This window comes from Balaenoptera physalus (genome assembly GCF_965194825.1).
Source record: "Balaenoptera physalus genome assembly, chromosome: 5".
NCBI classification, from domain to species: Eukaryota; Metazoa; Chordata; class Mammalia; order Artiodactyla; family Balaenopteridae; genus Balaenoptera; species Balaenoptera physalus.
Genome location: NC_138884.1, coordinates 80933136 through 80951456, shown reverse-complemented (window position 1 = coordinate 80951456; position 18321 = coordinate 80933136). Strand labels below are relative to the sequence as shown.

General features: G+C 33.1%; 1 protein-coding gene across 1 annotated transcript in view; it reads right to left on the bottom strand.

Moving 5' to 3' along the window:
• The window catches only part of GABRG1 (gamma-aminobutyric acid type A receptor subunit gamma1), an 85881-nt gene that overhangs the window by 33096 nt on the left and 34464 nt on the right, over positions 1-18321 (bottom strand). The window contains exons 2-3 of the mRNA XM_082464290.1: positions 16643-16791; positions 2584-2651 (exon numbers count right to left, since the gene is read on the bottom strand). Coding sequence (XP_082320416.1) covers positions 2584-2651; positions 16643-16791 — 217 coding nt within the window. The remainder of the gene's footprint in view (positions 1-2583; positions 2652-16642; positions 16792-18321) is intronic.

The window sequence follows — 18321 nt, the reverse complement described above, 5'->3', positions numbered from 1 at the left end:
ACTGGTCTACCCGACCGTGGGGCATTGTCCAGAGAGAAATCTCCAGCACGAAACTTCGCAAACCACTTCTGACAGGTTTGATCAGTCACAGCACCTTCTCCATACACTGCACAAATCTTTTTTTGCGTTTCAGTTGCGTTTTTACCTTTCTTGAAATAATAAAGCGTAATATGCTGGAAATGTTGCTTTTTTTCTTCCATCTTCAGTATTAAAATAGCTACACAAAAATTCCTCAGTTTGGTAAGTTGTTTTTTTTTTTAATGCATGCTGATATGACAGTTGTCACAATACAATCTAACAAAATTGTTTCAAATTAAGTTAAAGACAACTAAGAGCTACTAGAGCCATCTTACAGGAAAAAACGAATGAACATTTTGGCCAACCCAATATATGTTCCTCAAGGTCTGATATTTGTTTCATTTTCCTTCTTTCTTTAACACTGTTTTTCCAATTCCTCAGAGGTTTAGCTAATCCCTGATAAATATTTGCTCCAGCCCTTCCTCCTGGAGCAGTTGGCTCCTATTTTCAGACTCTCAAATTCAACTTATCCCAAGCCAGTTCATATTCATTTGCACTAAGGCAACAAAGATGTCCATTATGGTGTGGCCAAAATGCTGTCAGTACGGTAATCAATATAGGCAGCTGTGAAAGTTAATGACAATCATGTGAACATCATATTGAGTAAGAGAAAAACTGAGCATGACTGTAATACTATAAGAATAAGCAGACACAGACAAGTATATAATAATGGTTATTCAGGCATAAAGTGGTTAAGATCAGTAATAAAGAGACAATTTGTTGTAATAATGAATAAATGAAGTTAGGGAGAAAAATCATCAAAGTGTTAGAGAATTATCTTTGCATGATGTTATGGGCTAAATGGTGTCCTCCCAAAATTCATATGTTGAAGCCCTAACCCCCAGTACCTCAGAATGTGACTGTATTTGAAGATAGGGCCTTTAAATAGATGATTAAGTTAAAATGATGATTAAGTTAAAATAGATGATTTAGATGATTAAAGTTAAATAGATGATTAAGTTAAAATGAGATCTTTAGGGTGGACCCAAATCCAATCTGACTGCTGTCTTTATAGAAGGGAAAATTTGGTTACACAAAAAGCACCAGGGAAACACATGCACTGAAGAAAGCCCATGTGATGACACAGTGAGAAGGTGGCCATCTGCAAACCAAGGAGAAAGGCCTGAGAAGAAAGCAAAGTTGCTGACACCTTGATTTGGACTTCTGTCCTTAAAAACTGGAGACATAAATGTCTGAAATTTCTGTTGTTTGAGCCAGCAGTCTCTGGCACTTTGTTATGGCAGCCTGAGAGAGTAACACAGGTGGCCAAATCAAAGGAGATGAACATAACACATGATTGAGCTCATTGAATGGGAGCAAGTAGTTTGACTCACAGAAATGGGATCATTAGGGTTTGGAACAGCACATTTTCATCCTATTTTAAATAATGTCTGTGGGTTATATTGGAGTTATTAATTATGTCTTTCAAATGGTAATGAAAACTATTCTGTGTATAAGAGGTAAAGCATAGTTACAAACTTTTCCATTTTCCATCCTAAATGACCTTTCCTTGACATTTTCTCATATTCTCTCTTGCTCATATTTCTCTTTTACTCTCTTTCTTCCCTCTCTACCACCAAACTCTTAACTCATTCTCTTCTAAGTCAAATTTCTCAAAATAGTAGTTCATAAAATTAACCTGCATTCCCACTTACTCACCATCACCTTGAAATCCACACATGATTGCATGTCTATCACTGCAGAACCCTTATTTCTAGCTCTGTGACAAGAAGTTGGATAGGAGACCGATTTTGAGGATGGAGGAGAGACATACGATTCAGCTGTTATTCTTTTCTTTCTTTCACTTTTCCACTGAATTTCATCTAGCAGAGATAACCAGTACCATATAACCAACACCAGTGGGCCCAATTTATTCCATTTATCACTGGATTCTCATGTATGTTGACAACTGATTATTAGCTCCTTCTTTTCCATTCTCTTTTCTTCCTCAGATTATACAATATCATCTTCTCCCTGGTTCTTCTCCTGCCCTCTGACTTTTCTGAGTATGTCCCTTTTCTGCATTTCTCTTTCTTCCACCTGTATTTTACATGCATTGACCTCATTATAAATACCATCTGATTCTCAGATCTGTGTTCCTCTTAATCTGCATCTTCCTTGGATCATTTCTTGAGGCTTTAAGCTATATTTTATGCTGCTTGTCCCTCTTCCCTCCCCAATTTACATCTATTTCCAGTCCTAACTTCTTCCTGGAAATTAAAATCCAAATCATTACTGGACAGTTCCTCCTGAATGTGCCTTCAGCATCTGAGGGCACATATGGCTATATTCCCTATCTCAGAAAATGACTCTGCCATTTGCAAAGTCATCTCTATATCTTGGAGTCAGACTATGCACAACCAACGAATCACTAATTGCACCTGTTGCCCTGAACTCATTCAGAATTAGTTATCAGAAATTATTCACGTATTCTTTCCATTATTGTGGTATATATATACTCCAGAACTCTATGCCAGATACCTATTTTTAATATTCGTTACTCACCATATTTATGGGATCAACTGGTCCAATGCTGTTTACATAAACATCAGTTTCAATTACTGTGGGCCTCACTGCAAAATACCAATATAAAGAATGGTCAACTGAAAATAGAACTACCATACGACCCAGCAATCCCACTACTGGGCATATACCCTGAGAAAACCATAACATAAAGATGTTAAAAAAAAGAAAAAGAATGGTCAAAGATATAATCATAGGTTGTCTTAAATAAATCTTATTTAAATAAATCTTAATAACTATTACTATTTTACACTTTCAATAATAAAACATTCTCATTATTAAATGAGGAAGCATGGCCCATTATATAAACACAAAAACCTTTTCATTTTACAAATAAATTGTGTAACTAAAAATTACCATTTTTGACTAAAAACCTCCCAGTGTACAGCCTAAAACTGTCTAAGTCATCCATTAAAACTAAGGAAGTTTATTCAGTTAAAAATGCTAGGTAATTTGCTCTGCAATAGTCATAGAATTTTAGGATTAGATGGATTTTAGAGCCTAAACATTGTTGTGTTATCCTACTTAGTGCATATCATGATGTGCTAGCAAATATTAACAAACTTGCTCTTGGACTGGGAGAAATAAAGCCCCAATTTGTACCTTTTGCTGATTTCAATGTTGTAAATACTCCCACAATGAATGATTTAAAAATACCAGTGTGAAGTCACTGAATACAGAGTCGGGACAATATATAATGTGTCGTTATTGTGAGCCAGTATAAGCTAGTTCCGGCACACACTAGAGCTTGAAGCATAGTTATGATGATTAAAGGAGGTGATAGATCTGAAGCGTCTACATCCAGGTCTGATTCTTGTGAGGAGCTTCATTAAATTTGTTCACACCTCCTTCCTCTCTTGTTAACAAAATTCCTTTGGGTTGTTTATAGCTGGTTCCAGTGAAAGGTGTATTTTCATCTAATTCTCAGAGTATATTGTACAGCCATCCCTGTGGACTTCATCTGTTGTGTGTACATAACCATTTGTGTTTTCCAAGTTAGTGTTTAAATGGTATATGCTGTATTCTTATATTCTATCAAAATGTGCAGCACAGGTCAGCCTTTTAAATGTTAATCGAATGATATGATTAACTAATATCTGCAATAGTGCATATTTGTGATTTGGGCTTTGAACCTTTGTCAGGTATTTTTGGCATGCTATAATGATATTTACCATAATGATGATAACTTATAGTCATGAGATTTTTTTGTTCACTATGAAAAACATTTTCACATAGTTTCTTTTTACTCCCTACCCCCCTGCCATATAAAGCGTAAAGGGTTCATTTATTGATTCAGCAAATACTTGTTGAGGAATGCATATAAAGGTTTCATAAAGTAGACAAGAAGGGAAAAAGACATTGTGAGAAGAAAATCTGTCATAGATCTCATGGAGATTTACATAGAGATAATGCAAATAAAATAAAGCAGAAAAACCACCTTGTACACTGAAAGTTTCTATGCTAAAGTAAGCATGTTTCCAGTACTGTATACTCAGTTATCCTTTCTGGCTAAGTTTATGTGATTTCCCTTTCTGACCCAGTACTTACCACTCTTACAATGCAGGCGCTATATTAGACCTCGCAGGATGAACCCCCTCCTCTAGTACATAGCTGAATCTGCCTGTCTGAGTCCCTATCCTGTCTCAAGTCTCCCTATCTTAGTAACTTAGTCTGTCAGAGCTTCCAGGCTGGTAAGCTTCCATGGAAAACTTGAGGCATTTTGGAAAACAGTGCCTGTATTATTTTAAAACCATATTTATTTTTAATCTTTGAAATTATAAAAAGCCCTACACTTAGAAAAACATACAGTATTTATTTAGTTTGTTTTTCCTCAAGCAAATATTTTATTACATGACATACATATTTTCTTAGCTAGAAAAATAAATGGGATTTGTTAGAAATAGTTTTAGTATGCAAAACTATAGGTTTCTAGATTTACATGATACATGACAATGTAATTCGATCTAGTAGCCAACAATTAGATTTCTTAAATAAAAGTAGCTTCTATGACTTATAGAAGGTTATATAGCTTAACCTAAGCTGATGACTTCGGAGATGAGTTGCTTTAATCATTTTCCATTTATGTTTGACTAGCTATGAATTGTAACCAATAAATATCATATAATTAAGCTAATTATAACTAGATTTACAGAGTGGTTTTTATGAAAGTCAATTAATAACAATAGGTTTATTAGTATCATTTAGTATATTTATTACCGGTTATAAGCAATTAAGTGCAATGTACCAGTCTTATCTGATTAGATTTTTTCAGTTCATCTGATAAATCAACAAAAACTGAGTGCCTGCTCTCTATTGCATGATACTTGGGACTGAACACTGCTTATGCCAAGAACTAAATGATTTTTTTTAAACATCTTTATTGGAGTATAATTGCTTCACAATGATGTGTTAGTTTCTGCTTTATAACAAAGCGAATCAGCTATACATATACTTATATCCCCATATATCCTCCCTCTTGCGTCTCCCTCCAACACTCCCTATCCCACCCCTCTAGGTGGTCACAAAGCACTGAACTGATCTCCCTGTGCTATGTGGCTGCTTCCCACTAGCTATCTATTTTACATTTGGTAGTATATATAAGTCCATGCCACTCTCTCACTTCGTCCCCGCTTACCTTTCCCCCTCCCCGTGTCCTCAAGTCCATTCTCTACGTCTGCGTCTTTATTCCTGTCCTGCCCCTAGGTTCTTCAGAACCATTTGTTTTTGTTTTTTTTTTAGCTTCCATATATATGTGTTAGCATATGGTATTTGATTTTCTCTTTCTGACTTACTTCACTCTGTATGACAGACTCTAAGTCCATCCACCTCACTACAAATAACTCAATTTCGTTTCTTTTTATGGCTGAATAATATTCTTGAGGACATTTTTATTTACAGGACATACTTTTCACATTTTACAGTAGAGAAAGCTGTAGATATGAGTGATCTGTCCTGGTTTCTTGATATCAACATTTCCTTAGCTAACTATAAGGCAAATATATGTATGTTACAAAAATATTAACTCTGGCATTAGGGCTTGAGCCACACTGAGATATTTCATGATGCACATACATCAAGTCCTTCTGAGACGGGACAAAAGATATATTACATCAGTAAGTCCAACGTAGAACATTGCTATTCACAGAGAAGATATTCAATAAATTACACAATGAATATATATTTTCAAACTATGAGCATTTTTTGAGTTATTATGTATATCATTTTATAACTTTGAGATGCTATCATTTGATCCAATCCTTTAAACTTCATCCCCAAAACACGAAGTAGAATAAACCTGAAAGTGAATTAAAATATTTCAGATTAATTTTGAAACTACAGCTAGTGCTTATATGCTTCAAAATATAAAAAGGAAAACAACAGAAATCTGTAATTGTTCCTTAATAATGACTTATTACTGCTTTCATTGATTTATGCTATGAACAATACTTTTGGGTGAAATCGCTTAAAATACAGGATTCTTAGTAATTGAGTAAGTACTTTCTTGGCTTTATGATTTTCTCAGTAGAAGGTTTGTCCAATTGCAGAATTTCAGTGATATTTAAAAGGAAAACACCATACTTCAATTCAAAAGTAGAAAAATGAAACTAAAAGAAAATTGCTATTCCAAGCTTATTAAATGATATTTAGAAAGTGGGCACACTATGTTTAATTCATCAATACACACAGAGAACAAAGATCTGTTTTCTGTGATAGTACAACAATGACTGAGAAAAGCATGTACTGCCACAGCAAATTACATTTTTGATAGATAAAGGGAAGACAGGTAAAGATGACACTGAATTATTTTTGCAAGACCTCTTTCTGTGCTGTGACTTCTAAGTACTTTGCTTTAAGTATCTCACCAGAATATAAGTAGACTCCTAGTGGAAGTGAGTATATAGAAATAGACATTCCAGGCAACTTAGTAATCCAGCAAATACAAAGAGGAAGGAAAAGAGAAAGAAAGAAAAAAACAGGGAGCTCAACATCGAGTTTCCAGGTAGTTAAGGCAAAACTGAAGAGAGCCCACTCTGGGTGGGTAATCGGTTATCAATCAGAAGATATAAACTAAAATGAATTTTAAAAATATTTTCTTCATACTTATTTTTAACCATGCTGTATTCCAATTGTCTAAGATATCTTTAGCATAATATGTAGCTTTTTGGTCACTTTGGATACTAAAATTAATTTAAGTCAGTCAAAAACTCTAATCCTGGAAAATAAGATTAATGGTCTTTTCTTATTGCCCCTAAATGGTATTAAAACAGAAATAGTCCCACTGATCTGGATATTGCAGTTATAATATACAGATTTTGAAAGAACTATGACTAATATGTCTTATTGCCCTAGAACAGACAGCAGGGGTTCTCAACACAAAGATGTTATATTTGGGTCCAGATACTTCTTCCCAGGCCTTACTAACAAGGAATGTCAACTAACATTTGCCATCTCCTTCCCCAGGTTACATATGGACAAATAGACACTTGGATACACATGGAAGAAAAGGTAGATATGGATATATAGATACTTAAGACTGTGCTGTCTAATACCTTAGCTAGTAGATACTAACACAGACACCTAGAAAAGATACTAACATAAATTTTGGACAGAAAAGAATGCCTAAAAAGATCACTTTAATAATTATTCATATTTGTTTGTTTTCAAATTTTTTATTGAAGTATATTTGATTTATACTATTGTGTTAGTTTCAGGTGTTCAGCATAGTGATTCAGTTATTTTTTTCTGATTATATTCCATTACAGATTATTACAAGATATTGATTACAATTCCCTGTGCTATATAGTAAATCCTTGGTGCTTATCTATTTTATGCATTTTATATATAGTACTTTGTATCTGTTAATCCCATACTCCTAATTTGTCCCTCCTCCCCTCTCTCTCCCCTTTGGTAACCATAAGTTTGTTTTCTATGCCTGTGAGTCTTTTTCTGTTTTGTATATAGAGTCTTTGTATTATTTTTTAGATTCCACATATAAGTGATATCACATAGTATTTGTCTTTCTCTGTCTTACATACTTCACTAAGTATAATATTCTCTAGGTCCATCCATGTTGCTGCAAATGGCAATATTTTGTTCCCTTTTATGGCTGAGTAATATTCCTTTATACATATTTATATATATACATACATATATGTATATATATCATATATATATCTTATCTTCTTTAACCGATCTGTTGATGGGTGCTTGGGTTGTGTCTATGTCTTGGCTATTATAAATAGTGCTGCTGTGAACACTGGGGCACATGTATCTTTTTGAATTAGGTTTTTGTTTTTTCTGGGTATGTACCAGGGAGTGGGATTGCTGGATCATATGGTAGCTCTATTTTTATTTTTTTAAGGAAACTCCATACTATTTTCCATAGTGGAGGCACCAATTTGCATTCCCAACAACAGTGTACAAGAGATCCCTTTTCTCCACACCTTCTCCAGCATTTATTATTTGTAGACTTTTTGATGATAACCATTCTGACCAGTGTGAGGTGATACCTCATTGTAGTTTTGATTTGCATTTCTCTAATAATTAGTGATATGAGCATCTTTTCATCTGCCTCTAGGCCATCTGTATGTCTTCTTTGGAAAAATGTCTATATAGGTCTTCTGCCCATTTTGATTGGGTTGTTTGTTTTTTCGATATTGAGTTGTATGTGCTGTTTGTATATTTTGGATATTAACTCCTTGTTGGTCTCATCGTTTGCAAATATTTTCTCCCATCCCATAAGCTGTCTTTTCGTTTTGTTGATGATTTCCTTTGCTGTGCGAAAGCTTTTGAGTTTAATTAGGTCCCATTTGTTTATTTTTGCTTTTATTTATTTTTCCTCGGGACACTGATCTAAGAAAATATTGCTACAATTTATGTCAGAGAATGTTTTGTCTATGTTCTTTTCTAAGAGTTTTATGTTGTCATGTCTTATATTTAGGTCTTTAAACCATTTTGAATTTATTTTTGTATATGGTATGAGGGAGTGTTCAAATTTCATTGACGTACATGTAGCTGTCCAGCTTTCCCAACATCACTTTTTGAAGAGTCTTAAGTCATTTATTATGTATACTCTGAGATGAACAGATAAAATGCTACTCTGCACAGTACATATTACTACTTATATTTAAATAGAAATTAATTAAATTTAATTGAAATTTAGCCATACTAACCACATTTCAAGTACTCAATAGTCAATAACCAATTTCAAGTATTCAATACTCACAAATGTATGACTGCTTTTAATATAAATAACATATATTAAATATATGTAAATTTAATTATTTTGAATTTCTTCTTAGGAGAATGAAAGACTGATCTCTTATTCTGTAGTTTAATGTCTCTTTAGACAGCAGACTTAGCAACCTGCTCCTGCTCCTACACCTGATCAGGGGAAAAGAAAGTTGGAGAGGAGATTTAAAGAAAGAGAAGCAATGGAGTATCTGCACACCCACTCTTTGGAATGTCTAGGATATTTTATTTTCTTGTAGGTACAATTCACATCAAAAGAAAATAACTGGACCAGAGGCATCTTACCAGTTTTTTGGCCACCAGCAGCACGTATCTCCAGACTAGATTGTTGATGAAAGGAGCTAAGGCAGGTGGAAGATATAGAGAAGCCTCTAGATTCCCCAGGTCAAGGAAGTGAGCAGTATAAAATGCCTATGAACAACAACATAAAGCATTTCTACTCTATTCCTACCCTCCTACCCTCACTATTTATATGTTTGCCTCTCAAAGTGTACCAAGGGCCATTTGGTGTTAACCCAAAAAGAAATAAAAACTAAGAAGACAAAAGTTTCAAACTGCTCCTAGTTAACTCCTCATATCTCCTGCATGTTCCCATCACTAGAAACTTAGAAGAATTAATCAGATGGAATAAAAAAGCAGATCCTCCCCTTCTCACCCCAAGTCCCTGTCTAGTGGTACATGTCTATCATCTATTCTGGGAGAGGGATAGCTTTAAATCTATTGGGATAGTAATTTTTTAGATTAAATCAAACTATTTAAATCACTGAAATTGTCTGAAAAGCTGTAGACTCTACCTGAAAAGTTGTTAAGAAATAAAAAATAAAATTCAACATAAAGTAATTAAAGCTTTACTAGAATTACAAAGCCTTTTAATATTAATTCCTTATTAATTTCAGAAGTCCTCAGTAAATTCATTAAATTTATTTTCATAATTAATGAAGAAGAAAGATGTTAACACAAATTTTGGACAGAAAGGAATGCCTACAAATCATGTGAACAATTAAATAATTCATTTTGTATAATCTGAGATGCACAGATACAAATGCTGCTGTGCATGGTATAATTATCAAGGTACTTAGGACATGTTTTGTCTAATCTATTAAACGATGTGATGTCACAGATGTATATAGCATTTGAAAGTCCAAATCTTGATCTGAAATAATTTAGGTAAAATGCTAAATTCATGAAGTAGGACAACTGTCAAAATACTTACACATGAAATTAAAAGATTATACACGCTAGATTCTATTCAGAAAAGTTCACTCAGTAAGTATTAAATGAACATAATTTATGTTTCACACATTGTTTTAGCAACGAGGGATAGGGTGCTTTCTACCTTCAGGGAACTGACATTAATTGAAAGAAAAGAGAGTGTCAAATAATAATAGTGAAATATGACGAGTAAAATGGAAGTACAGATTTCTGTTTCTTGTGATAAGTAATTGGCATCAATTTAATCATCTCAATAAAAACAACTTTTTAATGTTTAAAGCCTTGAGAGTCATTATGAAGATATAACACAAAATATTATACACCAAATAACAATGCATTTACCTTTATGAGGCAAAATCTACAGGAGAAAAAGGGAAATACAGAGAGTAACACACCAAAAATTGAAGAGGGAAAAGAAATCATTAAATTTCCAACTCAAAAAAAAAAAAAGCAAAACAAAATAAAATATAATGAAGGTTATAATAAAGACAAAGTAGAAATTACAAGGTAGTTAATAGAAAAACAGTAGAGCTCATTCACTAATAATGGAAATTCTGAAAAAATCCACTTCTCTTAATTTTCTTGATCAGAAAAAAAGGGGTAATAATACAAAATATAAAATAGGAAATAACAAATGGGAACTAAACATTGAAACAGAAAAAGGTTGTTTTTTTTAATCCTAAGAAATTACTTTGAAGACTTCTTTGCAAGTAAACTTGAAAACCTAAATAAAAGAGATAGTTTTCCTAGGCAAATACAGATTACCAAAAATGAGTAGAAAGCACAAACAGACCAATTTTCATAGGAAAACAAAGTGATCAAAGTGACTAACTATTTCCAAAAAGCACAAGACCTGGATGAATTTATAATGGAATTCCATCAAACCTCCAAAAGTCAGATGATGCTAACACCTGGATAAAGTGCTAGACCTTTGAGAATGAAGGAAAATACCTTTTCATGAAACAAATGTAAAAGGATGGCTAAAACAAATGAAGACAGTACTCAAAAATAAAATAGAAGATGAATATCACTTATAAATACCAATACAAAATACTAAAAAATATATTAGCAAGCAGAATCCAATACCTCATTAAGTTTATAATATATAATGACCAAGAGAGCTTTAGTTCAGAATGCAAATTGTTTCAATTAATACTATACACCATACTAATAGATTTAAAGAGGATAAAACTCAAAATTATTTCCGGAAATGTTGAAAAAGGCTTTGAAAAATTTCAATACCAATTCCTGATTTTAAAACTAAATCAAGCACATCAAGGGATAAGTTCTTAATGTGAATTTTCATATGAAGAAACACTAGAGTCATTTCCATGAGAACTAAAATGAGGCAAAATTACCCATTATCTCCACTACTATTCATTATTATGTTAGACATATTAGACAATGAAACATCATAACGCTTTTAGACAAGAAAATTCGATTAGTTGCATATGAGTTGGTAAATAAAATAAATAACTTTTTGTATATGGTATGATAGCATATTTTGAAAACAAATGATGCTTAAACTAACCAAAAAATCAGTAAGGCAGCAGGAAGGTAGTAAGATATAAAATGAACATTCATAAATCAATGACATTGATATACAAAACCAGAAATCAGGTAGAGGACATTACAGTTGAGGAAATATTTACAGGAGAAAAAATTAAATACTTAGGATTCAATTTAAGAAATGTGAAAAATCTATGAGTAAATCTTAAAACATTCCAGAGAGATACAAAATTAACATGAAGATTTAGAAAGGCAGCCCATGTTCCCATATTAGATGATACAATGTTATAAAGATGTTAGTTTTCCCAAAGTTAATTTACAAATTTAACGCAATCCCAATAAAAATACCAACAGTTCTTTTTTAAATGTAACTAAACTTGTTGATAATAAAGCTCCTATTTTTTTTTAAATGACACGCAATAGCCAGGAAAACTGAAAAGGAAAGCCAAAAGAAAATGAAAATATAAGGTGGGGCCAGCTCTATAAGATATTAATACTAAATGTTTTAGTCTCAAAATACTGTTGAATCTCTACTGTTAATATAGTGTGGTGGCAAATAAATAGAAAAACAAATAAAAGAATGGGGTAGAAAGGACAGAAATCACAAAAGTACATAAGAAAATGTAATATATGATAAAGTTGACATCTCAAATAATGGAAGCAAAGATTGACTTTTTAAAAACTCATGCTGAGTCAACAGAAAAGCCATTTGAAAAAGATAAAAATTAGATTCATACTTTACACCATACACAGGAATAAAATTCAAATGCATCAGGGAATTAAATAAAAGAAATAAAATCATACAAATGCTAAAAGTAAACATAGATGAATTCCATTCAAAGTGGAATATAACCAGTAACATGGAAATGAAACTGTCAAAAAATGGTTAACATAACCACATTGAATGGGGATAGGGAAGAAAAGAACTAACCTAAGTTACTTTGAGGAACAGTATTTTGATTACATACTGCAAAGATAAAGGCAAAAAAAATTGTATATGAATATTTTATTCTAGTTAATTTTTTATAGATGTGTTAAAGTTATAGAATTACTTTATGTATTTACTGGAATTGAACAAATAATAACATATACTATGGGTAAATGAGAGCCAGGTGTCTCCCTGATGGAAAAATAAATTACAGATAAGGAAAAGGGAAAGGTTAGAATGAACCCTATGGTCTTTGGACTGGAATCAGGGCTGTCAGTATCGACTTCTGGTTTATAATACGTATACACAGGGATAGACATAGAAATATAGATGCCTGTGAATGTATGTGTAGAACATATATTTTCTCCTTCTGTGCAATGAGAAGGTCAAGAAGCAATGACACCCAATATTAAGAAATACACCTGGTGCTCACATCTTGGTTTCTAAATACCATTCTACGAAAAGAGGAACCAGGGTTCTTGGAGAAATGATGAATTCCATTGCTGGATCAAGAGGAGCCTGGAAAATTTTATGTGCTAGAAAGTAAGGATATGCTCAGAAAATGATAGAAACATAAAAGAACAGAGAAATAAAATTATAGGACGTACCAGTTGTCAAATTTTCATTTTGAGCAATAAAATAAATAATGATGGTAACGGATAATAAACTATAAGATAAGACATATATCTAGAGGTCTACACTGAGTAAATAAATAAGTGAATAGATAAACAATTGGACAAGTCATAGATCCTCCTTACTGCAGAATTACAATTAATTTGTGTAGAAGGAATGATGATAATATTGACTTACCACTTGACAAACATCACAGTAATACTCTTGCAGGTAAGAATCATTGATAGAGACCAGAGGAATGGACAAAAGTGTGCTGAGATATATCTGCATATTTCTCCCCAGTGCAGTATCTCCTCACAACATATTTATTAATCAAAAAGAAAGATAAGGGGCTTCCCTGGTGGCGCAGTGGTTGGGAGTCCGCCTGCCAATGAAGGGGACACGGGTTCGCGCCCTGGTCCGGGAAGATCCCACATGCCGCGCAGCGGCTGGGCCCGTGAGCCACAACTACTGAGCCTGCGCGTCTGGAGCCTGTGCTCCGCAACGGGAGAGGCCGCGACGGTGAGAGGCCCGCGCACAGCGATGAAGAGTGGCCCCCGCTTGCCGCAACTGGAGAGGGCCCTCGCACGGAGGCGAAGACCCAACACAGCCAAAAATAAAATAAAAACAAAAAACAAAAAACAAAAAACTGCCCGGTAGTGTGAAATAATTCTGTTTGAGGTAAAAAGAAGAGAAGGAAAACTGAGTTGCTAAATCAGACTTTTCACAGTTTGGGGCTAGAAGTTAAAAAAAAAAAGAAAGATAATAACTTCACAGTGAAGAAACGTGGAAGAAACCACACTTAACGAAAATGTGGTTTACATCACCAGTAATAAGATATATAAACATCACATACCTCCTAACAATACACTGAAAGCACAAAATATCACTTTTGCGGTGTTCTTGGCAAAAATGCATAAACACAGCCCAATAATGAAAATATCAGACAAATTGAGGGGCGTTCCACTGGCCAGTATACTTTAAAATTATCATGTTCATGAAACAAACAGAAAAACTGAGAAACTATACCAGGTTGGAGGAGAGTATGGAGGCATGAGAACAAAATGCAATGTGTGATCTTGGTTGGGATTCTGAACAGAAGAAAAGGACATCAGTGAGGTATCTGCCATAATTTGAATAAGGTCTGTAGATTAGTTAATAGTATTGTATCAATATTAATTTATTGATTTAGGTAATGATTCTATGATTATGTAAATATTAACATTATGGCTGAAAGATTTCTGGGAATTTCATGGATAGATAATATTTTATTAAGTCTAAATTTTATTTTGAAAAAATAATTAAAATAATCTAGGAAAAAAGAAAACTGAATCATGGAAAATAGATTAACAATAAACAAAATAGTGTAAAATAATAAAATTTAAGAAAATTTTCAACAAAGAAATTTGACAAAGCTAAAATTTGATTTTATGACAAACTAATAAAAATTTTAAAGCCCTTCAAGATTTATTCATAAATGAAAGAATAGATTACTAATATCAGGAATGGCGGAGGAGAAAAGCCCTCAGATCCGAAAAACATTAAAAATATCATAAAAGATGTTATGAAACAATCTAACTCAAGTAAATTTTAAAATTTAAATTCCTTGAAAACTAACCAAAACTAATAAAGTAATTGAACTGCTAAAATTTTTTCCCAAAATACAAACTCTAGGCCAACATGACTTCACCAAGTAATTCTTCCAAATATTTAAGGGAGAAATAGTATCCATTTTAGATAACTCTTTCAGAGATGAAAAGAGAGGGAAATATAGCTCATTTGTAGATGCTAGCATGATATTGACGCCAAAACTGAAAAAGACATTACAGAAAGTAAAATAATAGGCTAATGCCCTTTATGAACATAGATATAAAATTCCAAAACTAAATATTATCAAACTGAATCTAGTGATATTTTAAAAATATTACCATGTCACAAGTAAGTAACATTTATTACAGACACGCAAATTTTGTTTAAGTTTTAAAAATCAGCCAAAGTTAGTTACAGAAAAAACGTTAGTAGAATAAAGGGCAAAATATGATCAATATGATTGTTTCAATAGGTGCACAGAAGTCATTTGAACCAGTAGGGAGGTAAAAAGAACCCTAGCAAAATAAGAAGGTAAAGGAACTACAAAGAGCATCTTAAAAAAAAAAGAAGCTTACATCAAACATCATAATTAATAGTGAAATATAGACTGTTTCCCCTGATATCAGGAACAAACCAGGACTATTCAACACTGATCTCTAGTCTTAGTGCAATATGTCATGAAAAAAGTATAATTTTGAAAATTAATTAGAATGTTCATTATTTGCAAAATAAACTCTATTGGCAAAGTAGTCATTATTGGTAATAGTCATTACTCTCTGTGTTTATAGAAAATCTACATTAATATAACAATAAATAAAGTTGATAAATTTAGCAAGGCTGCTGAGGACAGAGTAAATTAGCAAAATATCTATTGTATTTCTATACACTGCTAATAAAAACTTAGAAAGTAAAATTAAAAAAAAATCTATTTATACTTACATTAAAACTTCAAATATAGAAAATTAAATCTAGTAAAATATACTCAGCACTTCTTTACAGAAGACATTAATAAAAGATTGAACATATGTGGAAGACTATATGATGATCATGAATTTGGTACAGTAAAAATTCACTATGGTAAACATTTCAATTTCGCTATATTGATTATAGATTTAATGCAATCCCAATAAAAATCTGGCTGACATATTTTGTTTGTTTTAAAGTGTTGCACGGGCTTCCCTGGTGGCGCAGTGGTTGAGAGTCTGCCTGCCAATGCAGGGGACACGGGTTCGAGCCCTGGTCTGGGAGGATCCCACATGCCGCGGAGCGGCTGGGCCCGTGGGCCACGGTTGCTGGGCCTGCGCGTCTGGAGCCTGTGCTCCGCAACGGGAGAGGCCGCGATAGTGAGAGGTCCGCGCACCGTGATGAAGAGTGGCCTCTGCTTGCCGCTACTAGAGAAGGCCCTCACACAGAAACGAAGACCCAACACAACCAAAAATAAATAAATAAATAAATTTTAAAGTGTTGCAGTGGGAAACTTTGAGGTTATTTATGTTATAAAATGTATACATAAATGCTCAGAACTGAGAATAACAATTTTGACAAAGAAGAACAATGTTGGATTGTCTACACTAAATATACTCTCAAGGCTTATAATTCTACATTAACTAAAACAGTGCAGCACTGCACAAAATTGGAACGCCTACATACCTTTCAAATATTCCCTTTTATGAAATATCTCTTAGTTTTTCAGGCAGTTTTATCAAAAATTGCTCTGTTGTAGCAATTGTAAAATAATTACATCGAAAATGTTTAGATGTCTTTCTTCCCACGTCAAACTGTGAAGCTTTCAAAACAGTACCATTCCAAATAATAATTGCCAAACCCGCAGTCTCTAACACGCATCAGACACTCAAGGAATATGAAATATGATAAAATAACATCAGCAAATGTGGCTTTCACAGTCACCAAAATCCCAGAATGATTACTCGAACTTACCTCCTATGTCTGGGCGAAGTTTATTGTCATAGCCTTGAAGCAAGGAGTTGAGAATTTGTGTTATATCTCCTTCATGAATCTTTGGTGCCAAGACCCAAGTTTTGTTCACTGTTAAATCCTCATCATCTTCATCATCTGCTTTATCAACACTAAAGAATTCAAAAACAAAAATTGTATGATAGAAAGTTCAACCAAGTAGTGTATTTTTAAAAATAGTTTAAGATTATTCTAATTGTGTAAGAGAATAATAATAGGGGAAAAAAAGCATTAGAAATATTTTACATTCAGTTAGACTAACACCTACATCATATGAACTGTCCTGTTTTAATAATACTCAAAAATGAAGAATCCAGTGCAAGGAAATATCGTATAATATTAATGTAATAAAGTTTTGCCACTCCCACAACTGTCATTTAAGGCCATAGAGATTATGCACTGATAATGTGAGGAGTGGCCCTAGAGTTGTACGGTACACAATCATTTAAGGCCATAGAGATTATGCACTGATAATGTGAGGAGTGGCCCTAGAGTTGTGCGGTACACAATCTACACAACCATACGTAAGTGACTCTATACCACCACACCCTAAAATAAAAATTAAGAAGTAAATAAGTGCAGGAAAAGTTGTAATCATTAGTCTGGTAAAATATATTTTAAAATGCACGTGTAGAAAAGAAGACTTAATGAAAGATGAGTGAAGAAGGGTTCAAAGAAAAAAGGAAAAGGTATTGAACACACCTATGCTTCTTCCTTTTAAGTCAGAAGAACCGAGACCCCAGACATCTATTCCAAGAAGTCTGTCAAAGATTGTCTTACCAAATCATGAGTGGATGACTCACTCTCCATATATATACATATATATATAATCATGTATACATATATATACATATTATATATATATACACATATGTATATATATACATGTCTATATATATACACATATATATATAAAATCATGCTTTCCATATATATATATGTGTATATATATGGAAAGCATGATTATCACATTTTAGGACTAGAAGTTAGACTTTAGGGATCAAATAACCCACTGCCTTTATTTTGTAAATGAGGAAACAAGTCAGTAGGGAATCTACCAAAGCACAAACTCATTTATTTTCAAAACTGAGACTCAAACCCTGGTCCTATAGCTAATGCTTCCTGCTACGCCTGTGTGTTTAACAAGCATAAAGTTTCAGCTTACTTATGAATTGTGGTAGAAACATATAGTAATATAGATATTCATCTATAATTCACCAAAAGTAACAAACTACTTTGTTTATTACCCGTAAGTAACCCCCCTTCATTTGAGTGAGATCAACCTAGACTTACACCCAACTTTAGTAAATATTAGTCCTCCACTGAAAAAGTATATATAAACTTTTATACTGGTAAAATCAGGTAAATCTATATTATTTATTTACATATATTTATTTGAGAGATGAGCTTCCCTCCCATGTAGATATTCAAGTTTATCTTAACAGCCTTAGTTGATATTTCTACACTATTCATTCAAATCTCTTTTGCTGTGAACTTAAACATCTTAGCTAATGCAGCCTTTACCCACTTTATCCTTTCAAATTATTTTTCAGTTTTATTGAGATATAATTGACATATAACATTGTACATGTTTAAGGTGTACAACGTAATGATTTGATCTATGTATATATAGTGAAATGATT